General features: G+C 56.8%; 8 protein-coding genes across 8 annotated transcripts; 5 read left to right on the forward strand and 3 right to left on the reverse strand.

The window, feature by feature from the left end:
* Nucleotides 1-735: 735 nt before the first annotated feature.
* B0T26DRAFT_687662 (CPSF A subunit region-domain-containing protein) lies at nucleotides 736-5,920 on the reverse strand. The gene is made up of 5 exons (XM_060440948.1): nucleotides 3,567-5,920; nucleotides 3,180-3,493; nucleotides 2,958-3,131; nucleotides 1,659-2,901; nucleotides 736-1,593 (listed from the first exon to the last, which is right to left on the reverse strand). The coding sequence occupies exons 1-5, from the start codon at nucleotides 5,677-5,679 to the stop codon at nucleotides 1,091-1,093; spliced, it is 4,347 nt and encodes a 1,448-aa protein (XP_060303087.1). The 5' UTR covers nucleotides 5,680-5,920; the 3' UTR covers nucleotides 736-1,090.
* Nucleotides 5,921-6,095: 175 nt separating this feature from the next.
* On the forward strand, nucleotides 6,096-8,381 carry B0T26DRAFT_60324 (uncharacterized protein). The gene has a single exon (XM_060435781.1). The coding sequence runs from the start codon at nucleotides 6,365-6,367 to the stop codon at nucleotides 8,168-8,170; it is 1,806 nt and encodes a 601-aa protein (XP_060303088.1). The 5' UTR covers nucleotides 6,096-6,364; the 3' UTR covers nucleotides 8,171-8,381.
* Nucleotides 8,382-9,222, forward strand: B0T26DRAFT_60312 (uncharacterized protein). The gene has a single exon (XM_060435777.1). The coding sequence runs from the start codon at nucleotides 8,593-8,595 to the stop codon at nucleotides 9,061-9,063; it is 471 nt and encodes a 156-aa protein (XP_060303089.1). The 5' UTR covers nucleotides 8,382-8,592; the 3' UTR covers nucleotides 9,064-9,222.
* B0T26DRAFT_60313 (uncharacterized protein) lies at nucleotides 9,223-10,717 on the forward strand. Its single transcript, XM_060435778.1, has 3 exons — nucleotides 9,223-9,460; nucleotides 9,665-9,825; nucleotides 10,011-10,717. Exons 1-3 carry the CDS (start codon nucleotides 9,450-9,452, stop codon nucleotides 10,367-10,369), a joined length of 531 nt encoding a protein of 176 aa, XP_060303090.1. The 5' UTR covers nucleotides 9,223-9,449; the 3' UTR covers nucleotides 10,370-10,717.
* B0T26DRAFT_761198 (nucleotide-diphospho-sugar transferase) lies at nucleotides 10,686-12,517 on the reverse strand (the record flags this gene model as incomplete). Its single annotated transcript, XM_060446394.1, has 2 exons — nucleotides 10,686-10,995; nucleotides 11,048-12,517. 2 exons carry the CDS (start codon nucleotides 12,515-12,517, stop codon nucleotides 10,924-10,926), a joined length of 1,542 nt encoding a protein of 513 aa, XP_060303091.1. The 3' UTR covers nucleotides 10,686-10,923.
* A 988-nt stretch (nucleotides 12,518-13,505) lies between these two features.
* Nucleotides 13,506-14,498, forward strand: B0T26DRAFT_628593 (uracil-DNA glycosylase-like protein; the record flags this gene model as incomplete). The annotated part of the gene is made up of 1 exon (XM_060436229.1): nucleotides 13,506-14,498. A coding segment is annotated over one exon (993 nt), but the record flags the coding sequence as incomplete, so codon positions are not given.
* A 637-nt stretch (nucleotides 14,499-15,135) lies between these two features.
* B0T26DRAFT_626494 (uncharacterized protein) lies at nucleotides 15,136-16,264 on the reverse strand (the record flags this gene model as incomplete). The annotated part of the gene is made up of 2 exons (XM_060436187.1): nucleotides 15,136-15,718; nucleotides 16,092-16,264. Coding segments are annotated over 2 exons (756 nt in total), but the record flags the coding sequence as incomplete, so codon positions are not given.
* Nucleotides 16,265-18,275: 2,011 nt separating this feature from the next.
* Nucleotides 18,276-19,682, forward strand: B0T26DRAFT_746158 (uncharacterized protein; the record flags this gene model as incomplete). Its single annotated transcript, XM_060444663.1, has 2 exons — nucleotides 18,276-18,367; nucleotides 18,434-19,682. 2 exons carry the CDS (start codon nucleotides 18,276-18,278, stop codon nucleotides 19,680-19,682), a joined length of 1,341 nt encoding a protein of 446 aa, XP_060303094.1.
* Between the last annotated feature and the right edge of the window lie 1,319 nt (nucleotides 19,683-21,001).

Here is a 21,001-nt window from a genome sequence, read left to right on the forward strand (position 1 = left end):
GGTTTCTGTCTAAACCTATCATCCAGTGGCCGTGACGTGGCGAGATGATGGTGGGGTGTTTGTCAAGTTGGTATTCACTATCATAAAATAGGGGTTGTTCTGTTTATGTTCCTGAAACTCTCCAAGCGCGGAACCCGAGGGAAGTACATACCTGATATTTCAGCTACCTGGATGTCCCCGGCAAGAGCTATGAGAGGGAGAAGTGACAGGGGAAATTTACAGAAGGTAAAATTTACGGAGAGCATGACAGTAGAAAGAAAGATAGAAAGACCCCAACTGCCCTGCCCAGTCCTGCTGGCCTTGACTCGGCTACCATCGTAAGAAATAATTTAAGCCAAAGCGCTAACTGCATGTAAGTGTGCATAGTTTCGCCCGCAAGGCATAAGCAACACAACCTGACCTGGCATGGCCTACTCTGGGGGCCACCGGGTCTGTTTCCCGTGGGGGGGCCCGACCCGACGAGCCTGCGGCGCGCAGTGTTTGAGGATGGATTGGCGGGTTCCACTTGCCCGCCGCAGGCACTGACAGGCACAGGCGGATTCTTCCGTCGTATGATCCCGTCAGACCAGACATGCTGCCATTTTCGCTCCTTGATGGGCCGGGCCGAGGGCCAAGCTCCTACTCGCATTGCTGGATGGCCGGGTAAGCTGCTGGGACTGTGCGGTGAAAAGAAAAGCTGGGGTTAGATTTGGACTTGGGACTTTGATCTGAAGACGTCATGTTATTATCGTGTCATCAGCCCGGCTCGTGTGCTGCACACATATATCACAGATGGAAAAAAGAAGAGGAAAGGATACCAGAGAACCGATACATTCACCTAGGTACTAACTACATCTAGCCACCATGTCTACAACTGCCAATCAATTGGTGACCCTCGATGAACTGTGATTGATCTACTCCGTACCCTGCTAGGACCGTCCTCGTTAAACTTTTTTGCGCTTGTCCCTTTTCATTCCCTCCGTTCCCATACAGAATGATACATATACAACTTGGGGCCGTGCTGGAAAAGGCCGGATAGAAACAACCCAAACACGTTTACAGTAGATGGTTTTCGCTAGCCTGGGTTATTGCCCACAGCTGAGACAGCGGCTTAAAAACAACCCATCCCTGCCCACCCCAGAATCTCCTCTAGCTCGGCGCGGATCTCGTCGGGACCGCCGTATCCTGCGCGGCCGGCCATCTCGCTGCGCCGGCCCGTGCCGAGCTCCGTGTACCTCTCCAGAATTGTGCCGTCAATGATGCTGCGTCCCACTCCAGCGTCGACCCCGGACTGCGGGCTGTTAGCCGATGGCGCGCGATATCCTTTAGGGTTAAGCCCCGCGGCGTGGGGCAGCGTCGTGCTGAGTTGTGCTGCGAGCGACGAGAGTCGCCGGTACACCGACTCGGACAGAGGGCGCAGGGCCGCGATGACGCCCGTCGGGGACGCCAGCAGCAAAACGTGCGGGCTCTGGGGCGGCTCGGCCGCGCTGGCACCGTTTGCGCGAGACGCCTCTCCCGTAGATGCAACAAGGAGTAGCGAGCTCGTGGGATAGTGCGCGCCTGTGCTAAAAGTAGTGCGGTGCAAAAGGAGGTGGCCCTGTAGAGATTTCGGATCTTTGAGTCGGGCAATCTTGTTAGTACTGTCTTATCATCTTCCAACGGTGGAGCAGAACACCTACGTTCAGGGTCAAACTGCAAAATGTGAATGTTGCCTTCCGCATCGGTTGCCACGATGTACAGCTCTCGGCCGTCCGGCAGGAAGTCGGCGTTGAGAACCTCAAAGTTCGACGAGCTCTTGCCAAAGAGGATCATCTTGTACGGCTCCTCCGTGTATCCGGTAAACCAGACGCCCTTAAACGCGTCCGCCATCAAGCACAGGCCGGTGTCAGGAAGCTCTTTAACACTTGTCACAAAGCAATTCATATCCATGAAGGCTACGGGCAAGAGTGTTCCATCCTCCTTGAGACCTCGTACCATGCACTTTTGGCCTTGGGCCATGAGCATGAGACCTTGGGTTCCCACCTCTGAGATGGCCGTCACGGCTCCCCGGGCAATATCTTCCTTGGCGACGAGCTTGAGCTTCCTGTTCGTTTCTGGCCGCCCGGGCTCTGGGATCACCTCGGCAATATCGTATACGTAGACACGCCCCCTAGTTGGGAGATCTTCGCCTTTGCAGATAGCGGTGCCAACGGCGATCAACTGCTTTCTTTCGTTGGTCGTTTCCGACACCTCCAGGTTAAGAGTCTCGACACAAAGAACGCTCTCGCACGGCTCCATTTGGACCGTGTCAATGACGGCCCAGGTTATAGGGCTTATGAGCTTCAAGACACCTCTCTCGACCATTGGCTTAAATGCGAGATTCTCCCGTGTCCACTCTTTATGGTGGTCGTCATCTTTAGGAAGCTCAAATGGCTCGGTGGTGTTGCAACCGACAACGTAGCCCTGTGAGGGCGGATGAAATGCAACGGCGTCCACATCGTCACCGATTGGAACCTTCTTCACCGAGACGCCTGTCTCGGCGAAGCTGTAGTCGCTCGGAAGCTGCGTTACCCGTGCGATGCCATGCATGTCGGCGTATATGAAGCCGTGCTCACACCCCTCTGTGTGGAACGCGCTCATTGCTTGCACCGCCGAACCTTGCAGCCCAATAATCCTCGGCATCGATTGGGACGACTTTATGACGAAGCTTGGGGATGGGCCGGGGAGAAATACCGTGCTGTAGCCTCCAATGTTGGCACACGGCCGCATGGAGAGGAGCAGAGGCTGATGGGTGGGCTCGTCCTGGACAGTTTCCTCGGGGATCTTGGCGAAGGACGAGTTTGGCAGCTTCTGAAAGAACAAGGTCTTTGAAAAATTCACCTCGCCATCCCCCTTCACGCGGAATGGCTGGTAAATAGTCAAATCATTGTTTGCATGGCGGAGCTGGAACATGTTAGTTAGTATTGCGAATTCTAGATGGGACCGCAAAGGTGACCAACAATGAGGTACGGAGAACTATGTGTTGTGTCGCCGAGGTCAGCCACTAAGATTTCGGCAACAGTCTCCTTGGTAGTCCCTTTCCTAGCAGCATAATCGGCTGATAGACCGGGCGGTATGTAAGAGAGCCCTTCGGCAACGTATATGGGCTTTGATAGGTCGGGGAGACGATATATCTACAAGTGTCAGCACAGTCGAGCGAAATAGAGGACCAAGCTCCATACATGAAGAGCGCCGGTAGTGCTAAGGAGAAAGGCCAAGATGTCGCCTGTTGGTTTAGCCCCCTTGTCCGTTGCTTCGGCAAAAACTCCGTTCGCATCTGTGTACAGACTTCCTGTGAGCCACTTTGTAGTTGTCAAGGTCTTGTCCCTTTTCTCGACCTCTTCAATTTCGTTGTTGCTGTCGATCTGGGCAAAAAAGGCACTCGAGTCATCTCGAACGAGCAGGAGATATGGATCAGCAATGCTGCCGCTAACAACTCTAGGTTCTGCCCCAGTCTCCTCGTCGAGCATGGGAATAATCTGGTTCAGCCGAAGGTCTGGGCGCAAGTCACCGGTTAACTAAACACGCACGGGAATCAAAGCTGCAGACGGGAAATATTGACAGCCTACCTCCGTCGTAGCATCGAACTTCCGACTTGAGCACTTGGATGATCCTGGTGCCCTTCCCCATAGTCCCAGCCTGGACAGTAAACCCGGCAGCCGGTTCGAACTCGGTGCCGGTGAGGCCCTCAAATCCAGCTGCCGTGAGAGCATAGACGTCCGAGGTCTCATAGCCGTCGAGGTCGACCTTGGCAACAATCATAAACTGATCGTACTGACCAGACGTGTCGTAGTCGTTGCCGACGACACTGGCCCCCTTGTCGCCGCCCTGGAGCGACTTGGGAATAGGTTTCTTGGCGCTCACCGTCCAGAATGCTCTTGCTTCGTGGAACTCAAATCGGCCAACGACCTTGGGTTGTATTGCAAGGTTCACAATGGCAAGCGAACCAGATTTCCCTCGCCCTACGGCGAAAACTAGCTGCTGCTCGCAGTCGACTCCGGCCGAGTTTTGCTCCTCCTCACTGCCGGGCAACCACGTTGGCGCGCCGTGCGTGATCTTCTGGATGGGCCCAATGTTCAGCAGCGCGTCGTGAATGCGAAATGTGAGCTCCCCGCTCTTAGCGATGCTTGCCACAGACATGGGACGGGCGCGGGCTGCGGGCTCCTCGCCGTAGAGATCATCTTCGTCTTCCTCCATGTCTTCGTCCTCGAAGGGGTCAAAGTCAAGGCTCGTGTCTTGGGTCCGCGCCTTTTTCCTTGCAACCTGGCTCTGCTTCTTAGTCCAGCCGAATACTATGGAATCGCCCTCCTCGATACCGGCAAACATGGTGTTGCGCCCGAGGCGGCAAAGCGACGTGACACGCGAGTGTATGACGGACGCGGAGATCTCTGTAGGAAACATCTTGATGCCGAGGCCCGACACGGTCCGGCCGTCAATCCGGAAGGTGACCAGGGCCATTCGGCCGTCGCTCAGGATGATGAGAAGCTCGCCCAGATCGGCCATCAGGACGTCAATGACGCAGCCCTCGAGCCGGAGGTTGAGGTCAGACTGGTCGACGAGGCTGAACGACGTGCACTGCTTCGTGAGGGGGTTCACGGCTACGCCATTGGGCTTCCCCGACTGGTCGATGTGGATCAGCTCGTTGGCTCCCACGAGCAGGACGCCACCGACGGGGGCGGGCAGGGGCACGACGCGGAAGAGGTCCTGCGGCAGGCCGCTGACCGAGAGGATGGTGGTTGAGGCCTTTTGCTGCAAGTCTAGGGTGAAGACCATGTATGTGAAGTGGTCCTTGCGGCCGAGCGAGTTCGAGGCGTGCTTTGTCGATGAGAGAATGCCAAAGGTGGGCTCCCGGTACTCATGCAGGAAGGCCAGATGCACAGGATGGAGAAGGTTTGGGTCAAGATTGGACAGTCGGAGTACAAATGAGGGTGAATATGGTGTGTCTTCTATGTTGCTAGCTCCATTTACGACAGCACCAGACAGGTCCTTGACAGGCCCGGGCCCGGGCCCGGGCCGCGGGCCGTCCAGCTCCTCATCCCAGTCACCCATGTCAATGTCCTCGTCGACCAGCTTGAAGGGCAGAATGGCCAGATTTCTGGCGCCAAACTTGAGAGCCGCGCACCTGCTACCGGGGTCCGCAGCCAGGAAGTTGACATGTTGACTCAGGGGGGCAGCCCAGGGGCTCTCGCGGAGGTCGTCTTGCTCGTAGTAGTGGATCGAGATGGTGGTGAGTGTATGCTTCTGGGCGTCCCACTCGACCAGACTGAGGCGCGCATCCTTGAAGGCGATGAGGAGGCCATCGGTGCCCGAGCTCTTGTTGAGCGCTTTGATCCTGGCAAGGCCCGTTATTGTGCCGGGAAGCGACGTCTCCGAGACGAGGACGAGCTTGGTGGTGTTAGCACGGTCGGCTCTGGCGGTGAGATTATCGCCGCCTAGAAACGACGTCTCGAGGCCGTCGTCGTCGTTGGTAATGCGGCCTTCGTAGGGGGGGACAGCTCGGGCACGGTTCGCGTTGGCATTGGCGGGGGAGCTGTCGACCTCGGCCGAGACAATCTTGGTACGGAAGATCTGCAGAATTGACGACTTCGCGACTGCCAGGTTGCTGCCCTGTCCCGGCACGAATTGCAGAGTCAGAGAATGCGTGACGGCCGTGGGCGGCGTCAACTCTGTGTAGCACTGCATGGCTCGGGAATCGAGCGCATGTCGATCCAAGTGCAAAGTCTAAGCAGTCGTGAATCAAATCGGCGTTGACGTGGAGCGGGCTGGGAGCGACTTGGGGTGAAAGGTTAGGTTCGGGATGCGAAAAGACGAAAAGCTTGACGCGCCCAATGCCGGTCAACAATCAATTGAAGATGTTGCTTCGCAATTGCTCGAGGCTACTGGTGTGCTAAAGTTCGCGCAGGCAGCCCGATGCAGGTGGGGCTGTAGTGATTGGCCAGAACAAAGTAAGACCTCTGAAAACAAGTGCCAAGTGCAGCTAGCCGCACGGACCATGTATAGGTTTGAAGCTCTGCAGAAGCTCTTCTAACGCTAATCTAGAGTTGTAGTTAGCGCGACCCACCTAAGCTCCCTTCCCCCCCTTCCCGCAATCAAGGCCTGCGCCATTGCGTCACAGATTTGCGGACCTGCACAGGGCCTAGAATACAGCCTACACGGCAGCGGGCGTCTTGGACTGGAATGGAGCCAACGGCAACGACAACGACAACGACAACGACAACACAACAATCCACAACAAGAGCTCGAGAACGAGACGGTAATTGCCAGGCAACCGCTCCAGAGCAACCCACATTAGCTGGTACGATTACCATTTACCCAACTATCAATCAGTCCTGATCTCGATCCCGATCTCGATTAATCCGGCGTCGCTATGGCGCCCGCCGGCCTGCTGCAGACTAGTCTCATCTGGGTTGCCTACGCCGTCGCCGTCGCCCTGGTCCTCGCCGTCGCCGTCATCACCACATTCGCGTGGCAGGCGCCCCACGAGCGCTCCTTTGTCGTCTCTGCCGTGGCCATCGTCAGCCTCACGTCGCTCCTGGCCACAGTGCTCCTCCTCCCCGTCGACATTGCCCTCGTCTCGTCGACCGCATCCGCAACGCTCGGAGCCAAAAAAGACTGGGCCACCCCCGAACGTATCGACGGGATCCTGCTGCCGCTCAAGATTGTCTATTACACCCTCTACAGCCTCGATGCCTTGCTATGCCTTGTCGCCATCCCCTTCGCATACTTTTGGTATGAGGAATACGACGAGGTGGAGGAGGAGGAGGGAACCAGCGGCAGCGGGAGCCGCTTTTTGAGCGCGCTCAAGTACACTGCGGCCTTTGTCTTCTTGGTCGTCATCTTGTTCCTCGTGGGCTTCTTCGTACCGGCCGCCGGTAATAGCCATGACAAGCACCTGGACCTTGACTACTTCAAGCACCTGCTCGCTGCGAACAACGGGGAGAAGTCGCTCACGTTTGGCCTGGGCCTGCTCATGACGCTGGGGACCCTGCTCTATGTCTTGTACACGGGTGCCGGCCTCGCCTTGCTTCCCGTGTCCTTGATCAAGTCTGCCCCGTCCATCTCAGCGCCGCAGCTCTCGGCCACGACGGCTTCGGCCCTCGAGCGCAACCGTGAGCTCCAGAGACAGCTCGAGATGCGCAGCGCCGGTCGCCCCGAGGGCATGTCGGCAAAAGACCAGCGCGAGATGGACGCCCTCCTGCGCGAGGAGCGAACCCTCGCCCGGCGGGAGCGGCTCGCGGCTGAGGCGCGCGGAGATGGTCGCAGCACCATTTTCCACATCTGGACCAAGATCCAAGCCGTCTTCAGGCCCCTGAAGCTAGTCGGCGGCATTCTCCTCCTGCTGATTGCCATCCTCGTCTGGGTGTCGATGCTCATCACGGCCATTGACAAGGCGGCCAACTCGGTGTGCAAGCAGCACTGCGGCTACATCCTCGGCCACATCAACGTGTTCCAGCCCATCAACTGGATCTTTGTGCAGTCGGCCAAGGCCTTCCCCATCGACTACGTACTGATGGTGCTGCTCATCTTGTTCCTGTTCAGCAGCTCCATTACGGGCATCGCGACGGTGGGTATCCGCTTCTTGTGGGTGCGCATCTTCCAGATCAAGAAGGGCCGCACCGCGCCCCAGGCCCTGCTTATCGCTACCGTCATGCTGGCCCTCATCATCCTCGCCATCAACTACGCCGTGGCCATGGTTGTGGCGCCGCAGTACGCCATCTACGGCACGCAGACTTTTTGCAGCAACGAGGGCGGCGACTGCCGCCAACACCTCGACCTAGTGCGGCCGTGCTCGGAGCTCTCGCGCGACACGGCGTCCAAGGACGTCTGCACCCCGACCGTCATGTCCACCTTCCTCAACCGCGTCACCCTCAACTGGCCCGTCTTTGGCGCCGTCGACTTCTGGGCCCAGTTTGCCTTCCTGGCCGTGTTCCTCGTCGTCTTCGTCACGAGCCTCTTCCGCACCCCGCGCCTCAACCTCAGCGAGCTCGACGAGGAGGCCGAGGCCGACGAGGAGGAGGGCCTGCTCGCCAGCACCAGCCGCCGCTTCGGCGCTACTTGGCAGGACATCACGGGCCGCGCAAAGCAGCAGCCGCAGAGCGAGGGACAGGCCTCGAATGGTGACCACAATGGCTATGGGGCCACCAACGGAAACGGTTCGGGGTCGAGGGCGTGATTATCTTTTGTGTTTGTTCCACCCGCACAGGTAAGTTGATTTATACGGGGTTTTGCGGTGTTCATTTGGCTAGTTGGTTGGTTGGCTTTTGGTAAGTTTGGTATTTGGCCTGGGGGTAATATGTGGGCGCTGCAAGGTTTCTCTCTCAAAATAATTGGATGGATGGATGGATCTCGTCATAGTCATCGTCGGTGGTGTCTCACGGTTCAGGTTCAGGTTTAGGTTCAGGTTCACGTGGTCAAGCTTGGGACACTTCATAACCCCCTCCCCATCCCCTCCCCCCTTTCTTCAAACACAACATAAGATTGTAGCAGTGATTTGTGTTTTTTTTCTCTCTTTATAGCTTTCTGATTTTGTTTATCTACCTACCTAGTTTGAGAGATTGTTACTACCGAGGCCGGCGGTACTTGATATCGCATTGCATGGTTTTGATCTTTATTTTGTGCTTTTCATTTGTAATTATTAGGTTTGTTGTCTCTTACGGGGACACACGTGAGCTATTCGTAATCAGGGTGAAAACAGCAGTTTATATGGAGAGCATGGAGTCGAGGCTCAGTACTTATCGTCTATCCCCGCCCCGCCAACCCGACTCACTCCTACGTGCTTCCCCGCACGCGTTTTCGGACTGGGGATCTCCTGTATCTTCACCGCCTTCCAGGGCGCCATCCTCTCCCCGGTATGCCAGCCCAGAGCGGGTAGCGAGATCCGGCCCAAATTTCATGTCGCGTGAGCTCCGCCGTGTGTTGAAGAAATCAACACTAAGCACCGACTGGGTTTTGGGCCTGCGTGCGGAACTACCTATTCTAGCCTATCCGGAGAAAAGGTTGAACAGGATTTCATCCTTGCACGCCTGCCCGCCTCCTGGCCTGACTAGGTCGTTAATTATTAAATAGAGATAGGCGCAGCTTCTCTTTCATTAGGAGTTTTTAAAATCGGGCTTCCCTCTGGTGACTTGCAAACGTCTTTCAATCTTTATTCTCGTTAGCTGCTATGTTATAACAGATACTCTTCTTCAATCACTGCTACCTTACTGCAACAAGATACGGGAGAGGAGAGCTAGGAAAAACCCGCCAAGCCAAGCAAGGCCCGTACTTAACAGACCCCCCACGCCACATCACAAACCACTGCAAACAAGCGACTCGGAACCAAAAAAGCAAAGCCTTGACTGACTGAGAAAGTCTGAACAGCCTCGCACGGCATCTCATCTCTCTCAAACACGCGCCTGTCTCGGGTGTTTTTCCCTTCTTGTTCTTTTGTCTCCGGCTCGAAGACGAATAAGATGCTGAGATGGTATGTACTGTGTTGTATTATATAAGAAGAAAAGAACCTAATATGAACCAACCCCAACCCATACATATCCCCATATCCTCATATCCCCATATCCCCCATATCCCCCATATCTCAGCAACCAAGCAAGGAAGCAACCTCGCGGCACAGATCCGGATGCAGAAACAAAACCTAAAAAATAGTATACCGTGTACTAACCGAAAACAGGTACCAAGCGCGGCTGGCGGCGCGGCCGCTGCTCACGCAGGCCGTGACGACGTCGTTCCTGTTCGGGCTTGGCGACGTAGCGGCGCAGCAGCTGGTCGAGAAGCACGGGCTCGAGAAGCACGACCTGCTGCGCACCGGCCGCATGGCTTTGTACGGTGGTGGTTAGTTTTTTTTTTTCTTTCTTTATTCTTCCCTATTTGGGGGTTATTTTTTTTGGATTTCGTCTTCTTACATTTACCTATCTTCCTTCCTTCCTGCCTTACATCCCCTGGTCTAGTCTAAACCGGGAAAGATTCTATCATAAACACATAAACGCTTGAACACAAAAAACTAACACAACCAACAGTAATCTTCGGCCCGGCCGCAGCGACGTGGTTCCAGATCCTGCAGCGGCGGGTCAACTTCCGCAGCGCCAACGCCACCGTGCTGGCGCGCGTGGCGTGCGACCAGGGGGCGTTCGCGCCGGTGTTCATCGGGGTGTTCCTGGGCAGCATGGCAGTCCTCGAAGGGGGCAGCCCGCGGGCCAAGCTGCGGCAGAGTTACTGGACGGCGCTGGGGTCCAACTACCTGATCTGGCCATTCGTGCAGCTGGTCAACTTCCGACTGGTGCCGCTGCAGCACCGCCTGCTGTTTGTCAATGTAATTAGCGTTGGGTGGAACTGTTACTTGAGCTATCTTAATAGCCATAGCGGGGAGCTGGAGTGATGGTAGTTCTTCGAAACCCAAAGAAGGAGGGGTTGTGGCACTTGGACTTCTTTTCTTTTTCTTTCTCAAGTCCACCATGGGCGGCGTTTTTCATTTGGGCGGGGATTAACTGAATGGCATGGTACGTACGCATGGCATGGCATCTCATGTTTTCTTTTCCCCTTAATTTTCCCATTTGTTTATTCATCTCATTCACTCTAGTTTGGTTGTCCATTCTAGACGGTGCTTTGCCTGCTCTTAGAAACAATGGCATACCAAAACCTTGCTGTGGCGCCAAAAGAGACCGAGCCACCTTAGGTATCACGCATGGCTGTCTCTCTTCCAACTATACTTTGAATATCTAAGCAGCAGAGCAGCTCGGCGCCTGCCACCTGCGTTCTCCTCGTTTTGTTGCCCTACTCTACCCTAACCCTACCATGCCCTACGTATGAATCATGTCCTAACTAGAGCGCTCGCTCGTCAAACCTATCCTATATCCGTTTGTGAAAAAGGAGCATAACGCCTTGAAATATATCTTGATATTTTGACTTCATCTCTCATCGCCTTCGCAAACATTACAGCTCCAACTCAATAACGGCTGGCGCCGTGATGGTCTTGCCTGCGACCTTTTCGAGACCCTCACCACCCTGAACGAAAAATTAGCAACAAGCCGGGAAATTTCTCCGGAGCAAAACTTACGTAGCTCATCAGCGGGCTCACTTCGATGCCTGACTGGGGGTCCTCGCTGACGACGGTGGCGCCGGCGGCCTGCACCCAGCGCTTGCCCTGGGCCATGATGTCGCGCTTGCTCGTGTCGGGGTCGTCCTCGCCGGTGCCGCGGGCGTTCTTGAGCGGGCTGAACTCGTCTTCGCGGCGCACCTCCATGCAGGCGAAGCGGACGAGGTCGAGCATGGGGAACACGTCGAATACAAACTGCTCGAGCTTGATGCCGTTGGGCTTGTCGGGCTTGACGGCGTCGCCCGTGGCTAGGTCGGCGTAGGGTATCTTCTTGCGCGCGACGTGGTGGGGCAGGTCCTTGGCCCAGCGCGGGATGGTCTCGAGGAAGCGGAACGAGTAGTAGTGGTTGACGATGTTGGCGGCGCGGAACCGCAGCACGCCGTGCTGCCTGGGGTCCTGGGCCTCGGCCGTCTCCTTGTCGATCTCGCTGTACTCGACCACGTCGGGCCGGCCGTTCTTGAGCAGGATCAGGCCGACGCTCTCGGTGGCGTTGCGCTTGCGCACCACCTTTGTGGCGATGTCGACGTCGAGCTCGGCGGCGAAGCCCAGGAAGACGGGGTCGGCGACGCGCACCAAGCAGTTGTCGACGCAGTAGGCGTGGATGTGCTCGATGCCGCGCGTCTTCATGTCGTCGAGCACCTTGGACTCGACCAGGGCGTTGTAGATGCCGCCGTTGCCGTCGGGGGCCACGGCGACCTTGCCCTTGGCCTCGAGCAGGATCTTGCCGTCGTTGGAGATGCACGGCAGCACGCCCTGCTCGAAGATGACGACGTTCTCGGGGGCCAGGCCAAAGTAGGCGTGGGTCTTGAAGTAGTCCTCGGTGGGCTGGCGCGTGGGGCCCGACGTCATGACGTACCAGGGGACGGTGACGGCAGTGCTGGCGACGCCGGCCTTGCTGGCGGCGAGCTTCTCGACCTTGCGGATGCGCTCGGCCTGGATCTGGAACAGCGACTTGGCAGACGGCAGGCCGATGTCGTAGCAGCCCTTGGGCGCCGAGCTGCCGAGGCGCGTGCCCTGCCCGCCGGCCATGAGAACCACGGCCACCTTGTTCGCGGCGATCAGGTCGAGCCCGGCGGCGTACCACTTGTCGATGTCCTCGGGCTTGGAGTCGAGGATGCTGGCCGTGGCGGACTCGGGGAGCGGCTCGAGGGAGGGCTTGGCCGAGGCGCCATCGTCATCGGTCTCGTCTTCCTTCTTTGGCGGGGCGAGGGCCTTGGCGGTGATGGTGTTGATGTAGAGGGGGTCGAAGAGGGAGAGCTGCTTGAAGAGAGTGGCCTTTTCGGCGGCGGGCAGCTCGTCGTAGAAGGTGAGCACCTGGCTCTGACCGGCGCTGGTATATTTGGCCCTCAATTCCGACACTTGTTCCGGCGATGGCTCCTGCACATCCTTGGTGCTGCTGCCGAGATGCAGCACCTCCTTGACTTTGTCCATGCTAGCCAGGGGTGGGGATGGTCGGTCGTGGAAAGCTTGTATGATGCAGCGCACGGGAAATAGAGTTGAAGAGAGGCAATTGAGTTTGAGGATGCGGCAAGGGGAGGAGAAAAGGGGCAGAGTTATGTACTCGTGGAGACGGTCCGACGTGCTGTCCTCCCTCGCAAGGGACCCCGCCATCAAAGCTTACAGGGAGACGCCAACTACGCCACGCCCCGCGCCGCAGATTCGGACAGCTCCCCACCAACATCTGGCGCTGACGTCGCTAAGGCGAGCATTGAGGGGGACGCCGTGCTAGCAGAGCCACCTCCTATTCGCCCATCCACTGCCCGGGCACAAAGCTTCGCCTGTCCTAGGTTTTGCCGGCTGCGATATTGGAGCTGCGTCTGCGTCCCACTGCAGGTACGAGTTATATTTGCGGCAAAAGACACGATAAATCCCAGGCGCTCCATTCGGAACTTGTATGCAAATGCATAGCAAATACCTCTCTTCATCTTTTCCGTTGGCCAGCGAAGGTTTCGTGTCCCAATTCGCCCCGGGGAGGTAGCTAGAACTGGGCGAAAAAAAAAAGCTATCATCGTTTGAGCTCGGTGGCGTTTGTCTGTTGGTGGGTGGCCATTTCAGCTGTCCAAGATCATGATTTTTATTTTATTTCTAGCTTGGAAGCGGTTTGCAGGCAGTAATCACAGCACAACCACGAGGCCTCTTGCAACCTGGAAGCTCATGGAATCTATGGATGACTGACTGACGCTCTGGTTGCACCCGCATCGGCATCTTTGAATAAATACAACACCTGCGAAAAATCCATAAAGAGCCTTACCGTTCTGCTGCGTTCTTCATATGCTGACTCGCGCTGGGCTCAGAGTCTTGAAAGACTGTCTCGCAATCCGCACACCACGGCTCCAGGGTAAACGCAATGCCACCATCCGAAGCCGAACCCGCAGCCGAAACCGGAGAAGAGGCTGGCCCAGAGGCCGTGGACGGAGTGGAAGCCGAGGCCAAGGCCGAAGACGGAGCGCCGCGCCCGCCGGCGACCTTCGAGGGCCGCCTCAAACTGGCCAAGCTCATGTTTGCCGGCGGCGGCAGCGGCTCACCCGACCAGCGACGGAGTCCGCGCCTGGCGTCGCAGCTGCCGTCCGCCGGGGCCCGCACATCATCAGGCCCGCGAGGGGCGGACACCAGCGCCGCCGCCGCCTCGTCGCCTCGGAAGCGGCGAGCGACATCACCACCAGCATCACCCGCCGGCAAGAAACCCCGCAGACCCCTTGCCCGCACTCCAAGCACCGTCAGCAGCAGCAGCAGCAAGTACGCGTCACCCTCAACATACTCGCACCTGCCACTGCTGCCCGACGCACTCGCACCACACCTGCTAGTCCTCTTCATCGGGCTGAACCCGGGCCTGGAGACCGCACGGTCGGGACACGCGTACGCGCACCCGACGAACCTGTTCTGGCGGCTGCTGCACCACAGCGGGACCACACCGGTGCTGTGCGCTCCTACCGAAGACCGTAGCCTGCCGGCGCGGTTCGCGCTGGGCCTGACCAACATCGTCGCGCGGCCGTCGCGCAACGGTGCCGAGCTGTCGCGGGGCGAGATGGACGCCGGCGTCGCGGCGCTCGAGGCTAAGGCGCGGCGCTGGCGGCCCGAGGCCGTGTGTGTCGTTGGCAAGAGCATCTGGGAGAGCCTGTGGCGCGTGAGGCATGGTGGGAGGGGGATCAAGAAGGATGAGTTTAGGTATGGCTGGCAGGACGAGGGGGAGAATATGGGTGTTGCTGCTGCTGCTGCTGCTGCTGCTGCTGGGGATGGAGGGAGGGAGGAAGACGTGGAGGGCGTGGATTATGCTCGCCCGTGGAACGGCGCCATGGTGTTTGTGGCGCCCAGCACCAGCGGGCTGGCGGCGACCATGAAGCTGGCCGAGAAGGAAGAGGTCTGGCGCGGGCTGGGCGAGTGGGTTGTCAAGCGGAGGGCTGAGAGGGAGGCTGCTGCTGCTGGGGACAGCAGCACTTGAAGGGTGTAACCGTTTACGAGGTCTTGCCGTGACCTAACACTTGCTCATTTAGTTTATACAAGCCTGCGGATATCCATCATAATCTTTCGTTAGTTATTTTTATTATTTGTCCTACTCCGAGTAAGCCTTTTAACATCATGCGGCCTCTCCTCTCCTCGACAAGAGGCCGCATTCCATTATGATATACATACAACCAATGTTATATTATTTCGTTGTGTGTGACTATCGCGTTAGACAGCTAACTACCTTACAAATACAGTATTTTCGAAGCGTGTATATGTCCTCTCGAGCTCTTAGTCGCCTGGGTCTCGTAACTTTTTGTGTTACTTCAGCCGAGACAGCGCTCCCCAGCAACCCCGAGTGGTGGATATAAAGATAAAAACATGAGGGGTTTCGCTGTGAAACCCTCAGGACCCCTAACGCCCATCATCGTCGACGTAAAATGGTATTACCAAGCCCCTAAATAGCAAAACCAGAAACACCAGGACCCCTTCCCTCCAGAAAAAGACCTCCCTGGAAACGAATATGCAGTGATCTAGCGTAAAATGGAGCAGAATTTCAAAAGCAAGCCACGAGATGGACACGTCGAGCAGGGCGCTTAGATCACAAACACCATGCCACAGACAGTCGCGACAACGGGCCACCAGCCGGCATTCTCCAGCAGCATGCGGAAACCGGCGCCGGCACTGTTGTTGGGGTCCTCGTCGCCCCCAGCAGCCGTGGTGCCGTTGGGCAGGGTGCCGTTGATGAGGATGGTCTCCTTGCCCTCGTAGTTGCCGACGGTGACGAGCGACTGGTTGAGGCCGGCGTAGCTGCCGTTGCCGAGGACGTCGTCCATGTAAGTCGAGTTGCCGTTCTCGTCGCAGCCGCACTCGGAAAACTCGTCGCAGCCGCAGACGACGGGCTTCGTCTCGTTGAGCTTAGATGAGGCGTTGTAGTAGTTGTGCGGGTGCGAGTACGGGTACAGGTAGACGCTGTGCGCCCAGATGCCAGGCCAAAAGGCGAGCGCCACGGCGCCGCCGACCAGCCCGCCGACTAGGAGGGGCTTGATACCCGACGCCGAGGTGGCTCCGGACTTGTACGGCTGCGCGGCGCCGCCTCCGTAGTACCGTCCGCCGCCGTATGCAGGCGGTGGGCCGCTGCCCGTCGTGGTTCTGCCGCCCGCCGTGGACGACGAACCGCCTCTGCCAGCTCTGTGATGAATGTGTTAGCAGACTAGAGAGACGATGGGGGTCTTGAACTCGACAACGCGTGGCACCCACGAAGGCACCCAGCCAGCCGACGAGGATGAAGACCGAGAGGAAGACGAGCCGGGCCGGAATGTGGAAGGAGATCGGAAGATGGCCGGTATGGACATGATGAGAGGGGCAATACGGGAAAAGCTACTGCTGCTGCTCTTTCTACTGATACTGCTGCCACCAGAACGGCCTCTAAAGAGATAAGATGACGGACCGTCAGAGACGACGGCACATCCAACAAGAAAAACGCGACACAGGAGATGCTAGGACGAAGAGTACCGAAAGACATCAAAAGAGAGAGCAAGCAACAAAGGAAGCAAAAACTCACCCAGAAACGCCGCCGCTGGAGCCGGAGCTGCCGCCGGAGCTGCCGCCGGAGCTGCCCGAGGTACCTCCGGTCGACCCGCCGGACGATGTTCCCCCGGAACTGCTGCCGCTCGAGCTGCTGCCACCTCCGCGGCCGCCGCCGCTCCCGCCGCCGCCTCTCCGCTTCCAGAGGTCCGAGAAGAACGAGGATGCGCTTTGCTCGGCGCGCTCTAATGGCTGGTGCTGGGCGGCTTGGCCGGCGCCCGGCGCGACGAGCGCTTGTACTGTCGCGTCGGCGAGCAGTGTCGACACGAGGAGCGTGATGTTGAGTCTCATGGTTTGATTTGCGTGTTGTGTGAAGTGGAAAGCCCTGGGCGATTGGGCGTGGTGGTTGGTTTTTTTTTCCTATTATTCTTTTTATTGTCGTCGATAACCCCCCTAGAGATAATTAAAGTGCGGGATGCGTGCAAGTGCCTCGGTAGGTCGTTTGGCGTGTTCTGCAATTTAGCGACAGGTACCGCGCAGGTCTTGGGGGTTGACTTTGGGGGTGGTGCGCCAGGTTGTGTTTGAGTATGACCAAGATGTCAAACAAACAAACAAAAATGGAGATAAAAGAAGAAGAATGGTTTGATTGATTTTCTCGACGGGTTTGTTCAGGGCCGGGGGCTGAACTGATGAACGGACAGGGGAGGAAGGGGCGGGCAGAGGGACTTTGCGTTGATATAGGTTTCTGCCCAGCTCTTTAGGTTTCTTGGCGATGACCTAGTCACACAGCCAACGATTTGTGTCGTCCAGTGCTGTGCTGCTTGTTCATCGAGGCCACGTTTGCCAAGGTTGCTATGTCACCGAATGGAACTTTAGCGGTGGCGGTATTCCAGTTCTGGATTCTCCATGGTACTGTACCTAATGGATCTCTGTGAGCGCCTTGTGACTGACGGGAAGTCGGGAACAGCCCACCTCCGCCACATGAAATCGGCTCGACCTATGCCTAGTATACCCGGACAAACAATAATTCTGGTTTGCCCGTCTGTTCAATCCGAGGTACTGTACCGAGTTATGCGGCTGTCTAAGGTTCAGTTTGCCGGGATCGGGAGCATGATCTGATAAGCAAAAAGCTCGTCTGGTTTCGCCAGCCCTGATCAGGGCACCCACCTAACCCTTCTCCTGTTTCCACGCACCCTCCTGGATCTGTGAACATGTCCCAGTAGGAATCTCTTGTGGCGTTCGATTATTTGTTCCATTCGCATCTGTTCAACTGTATCCGTACAATACGGATAGTGCCTACCTAACAAACAAGAGCGGAGGGTGGTGATTAATTACCTAGAAAGGCAAGAATGACTAAAATGGCTGCCGTCAAATAACCCTGAGCCACAACTCGAAACTGCCCTGTCTGGACTGCGCCATGTTGAATTGCATCCAGCCAGCCAGCAAGGGCGCCAATTCTCGCGATGCCAGTGACAGCGAATACAAATACTACCCCGCCTCGCATTTATTTCCAATCCTTCTCTGGTTTATCTTTCGCCGCAGCGAGGTCAAGACTCGCAGTCTTTGTCAACCGAGCGACTCCAACATGTCAGTCTGGGGGCAAGGGACTTAATGACGTCCGTTGGGCCCTTTGATTTGTGGGGCCCGACGAACCGGGAGGGCGTATCCTGCGGAGGAAGGCCTGCGATGGTGGCTGTGCTGCAGGGGAGGTGCGTATGGACAGCACCTAATGCAACGGATCCGCTGTGGGCCGCTGCAGCCCATCACATTCGCGGAATGTCGCTCGAACGGGAAGAGAAGGTACGACAGCGCGAAGGGTTGAACTCGCCGACTCGATCATTCCGGGAGCGTGGGAATCGGGACAACTCACCTAGGTATTCATTCGTACCGGCAAAACGGACCTGCCTATTCGCGCCTTGGGCACATGCGTCTCCAGCCCCCACTCTCGCTCTCCACCCGTCGACGACGCCTTGCGGTGTGCCTAACCTTCGAGGCCAATCTTAGGTATTGGTTACACAAACAATTCAAGTGTCTGTGTCTGCCCGGCACAGATAGTCCGAGATAATCGCCATCACAGGCAATCGCGTTATACACTACCGTATCGCACCATATCATCACCGCCATACCGTGCACGTAAGGTGGTAGTAGCCAGGCCTTGCATGTCATCATCGCCAGCTTCAATATTGAAGACAGCCGGCATCAACAACACAGCGTTGCACCAATGGCCTCGTCTCGGCCAAGTGACAAGTCGCTGCTGGAGCGTCTCAACGCCCTGAAACCTACAAAAATCACTCTCGACAAGGCGGTCCCAAAGTGAGTCCCCAGTTTCCCCCTCCCTCTTGCTTACACTACCCCGGTCTAATGCAACAAGGTCAAAAGCTCTTCCTTATCAGACGTCCCTGCATCTGCTGCCGCCCGTCATAACCTCGGGCCGACCTCTGAGGTAGCCCACGGCCAGCCCGTGTTAACCAGAGAAGACGCTCTAGCAGCCCGCCTCAGGCTTCTTCGGAGTCGAGTTCCTGGGTCGCCACTCGACAGCCCTCGCACGGGAGCATCGGGAGCATCGAGAACTCAGCCTCCCCCCGAAAGTTCTCGCAAGAGTGCTCCCTCACAGACCGGTAGCGGAAGGGGTAGCAAGAAGCTCGAGCTGCTCTCAAATCCCGTCTCCGTACCAACAGAAACCAATCCGCCAGCAACAGCAGCGTTAACCACCAGCCCACTAGAAGCCTACGAGGATCCCTACAGCTTCGACCAAGAAGAAGTAGATGAGCTTCTAGAAGGTTTGACGTTTGACTTGGGCGACGACGCTCACCAAGAGATAGAGTTTGAATGTGCTTCTGATAGCAGCGGCAGCGGCAGCCAAGAAGCTCAAGGCCCAAAGTCAAAACTAAACAAACTGTCTTCTGACCTTCCAGAACCCTCCCATAAGGGTTCTAGCGGCAAGGCCGCCCGCAAGGCTTCTTCTCCGAGGCGCTTGTTTAGTGGGGTTCACAGTGATAGCGATGATTCCGAGGGAGAGCATATGGCCAAGGAGGTCGAGGCGATACTCGCGCGCATTCGCGACGAGATAGGCCCGGACCTCCAGGAACCAGATGGACCGGATAACACGGCGCCCAAGGAGGCCTCTGACGCTGGCCAAGACAAGGCGGGTTCCAAGTCTCGATATTTCACGGGGCCTATTCCAGATGATGTCAGCAACGACTTAGATGGTAGTGGCGACGAGAGCGGCGGCGGCGGTGGTGGTGACATCCTCGCCCTACCCACCGTGCCGTCCGCCTTGCCCGATGACCCACCCCCTGCTGCCCCCGGCAAAACAGCGCAGCGGAAGAAGTCGCTCGACTTCGAGAAGGACATTGCCGCGCGCATGGCCTCTCTCTGTGGTCTAGGCTCAAGCAGCCCCGCCCGTGGCGCTGCATCTGCTGTTGGCGACGATGATGCATCCGGCGGGCTGCCGTCGGTGCCCACCTTCAGACCCGGAGACCGCCTTTCCAAAAAGGGGGCTGCGGCCAAGGCCAAGGGGGCCGGGTACACCGACGAGGACCAGAAGAAGTGGTGCATTGTCTGTCTGGACGACGCCACAATAACGTGCAGCGGCTGCGATGACGACGTCTATTGCGGCCGCTGCTAGAACGACATGCACCTTGGCCCAGCGGCCGGCTACGAGGAGAGACTACATCAGTGGTCCCGGGTCGAGCGGTGATGGCACGCACGCGAATGTAGACCAGTGATTAAAGCAGCATGGGGAGAGAGAGGAACCCATTTTGTTATAGGGCGCCCGTTGGGTGGCAGTAAATTTGACTCCGTGTATTACACATCAATTATTTGGGTTGTTCTGCCTGTCTGTCTGATCCCGATCTTTTCGACTCACTCTAAAAGGAAGCCCCCCGTGAAAGTTTAAGGGCGCTCTTTGTGTTCAGGAAATTTAATGCAATACTATCGAGGGGAAGAATCTTGAAATGTTGACAAGGAAAGTAGAAACGTAAAATAGGAGGTGAGGAGGGGATTGTATTGTGATTGTGCCTCGCAATATTTTCCGCCACAGTGATTATTTGCAGCTTACACGGATTGTTATGTGTGCTCCAAAGGCGAGTACCTGGTAGTCACCTCACCTACCTGGGCGAATTAACACGATGCCCTGCCTGGCGCAAACATGCGCGCGCCAGTGAGTTTGGTTTGGGTGGCGGATCCGCCGCTGACCCCGCCAAATCCGTAATCGGCTCGTGACATCACCAGAATTAGCCCTCGCAGACTTTGCACAGCGACCACGTACGTAATAGAGCCTATAATGGCTTTAAAATCAGGGCATATGAAGAATTACTCCTAAGAGTATCAGATGCCAAATTTTTGGAGGTCAAACGGGCTATAATTGAGCGAATGTAATTATTTTGCCTTGAACTAGCTAAAAACCCTAACCCTTAATCTATTTACTTTGGCCTTTACGGTCTCCTTTTATTTACTTGATAAGCTTATCTAACGATACCTGCCCCTAGACTCGCCGCCGCCGCTCTAAGGTCTCTATTGCAACCGCTATTCTATCTGTATTGTTTGCCCTGCCATAGCTACGATCTCGTTAATGATCACCTTACGCATGGAGTAATACTGCCGCTCGAACGGAGACCGCCAGCGGCTCCCGTGTGCCGCATCCAGCGCTGCAACTGCTGGAAGGCCTGCCAGCCCAACTATCCACTCCCTCCATCGATCAGGGACTATGGCTACTTGGCGTAAGAGCTTATATGACGCTATTGGCATTAGTGTTTGTGCTGGTACTGGCCGATCAAGGGTTAGATTACCGCGGTAGCTTGCGGCTGGCTTGTATTTGGGTTAAGCGGAGACGGTGACGTATGTTGATGGCGGTATTGGCTCGTAGCATCGTAACCTTACGGTAGTATCCGGCTCCTTCCCGGTATAATGTAAAGGCCGAAGGACCCTATAAGAAAGTCGTCGAGT

This window comes from Lasiosphaeria miniovina, assembly GCF_030549165.1.
Source record: "Lasiosphaeria miniovina strain SMH2392-1A chromosome Unknown B0T26scaffold_1, whole genome shotgun sequence".
Classification (NCBI taxonomy): domain Eukaryota; kingdom Fungi; phylum Ascomycota; class Sordariomycetes; order Sordariales; family Lasiosphaeriaceae; genus Lasiosphaeria; species Lasiosphaeria miniovina.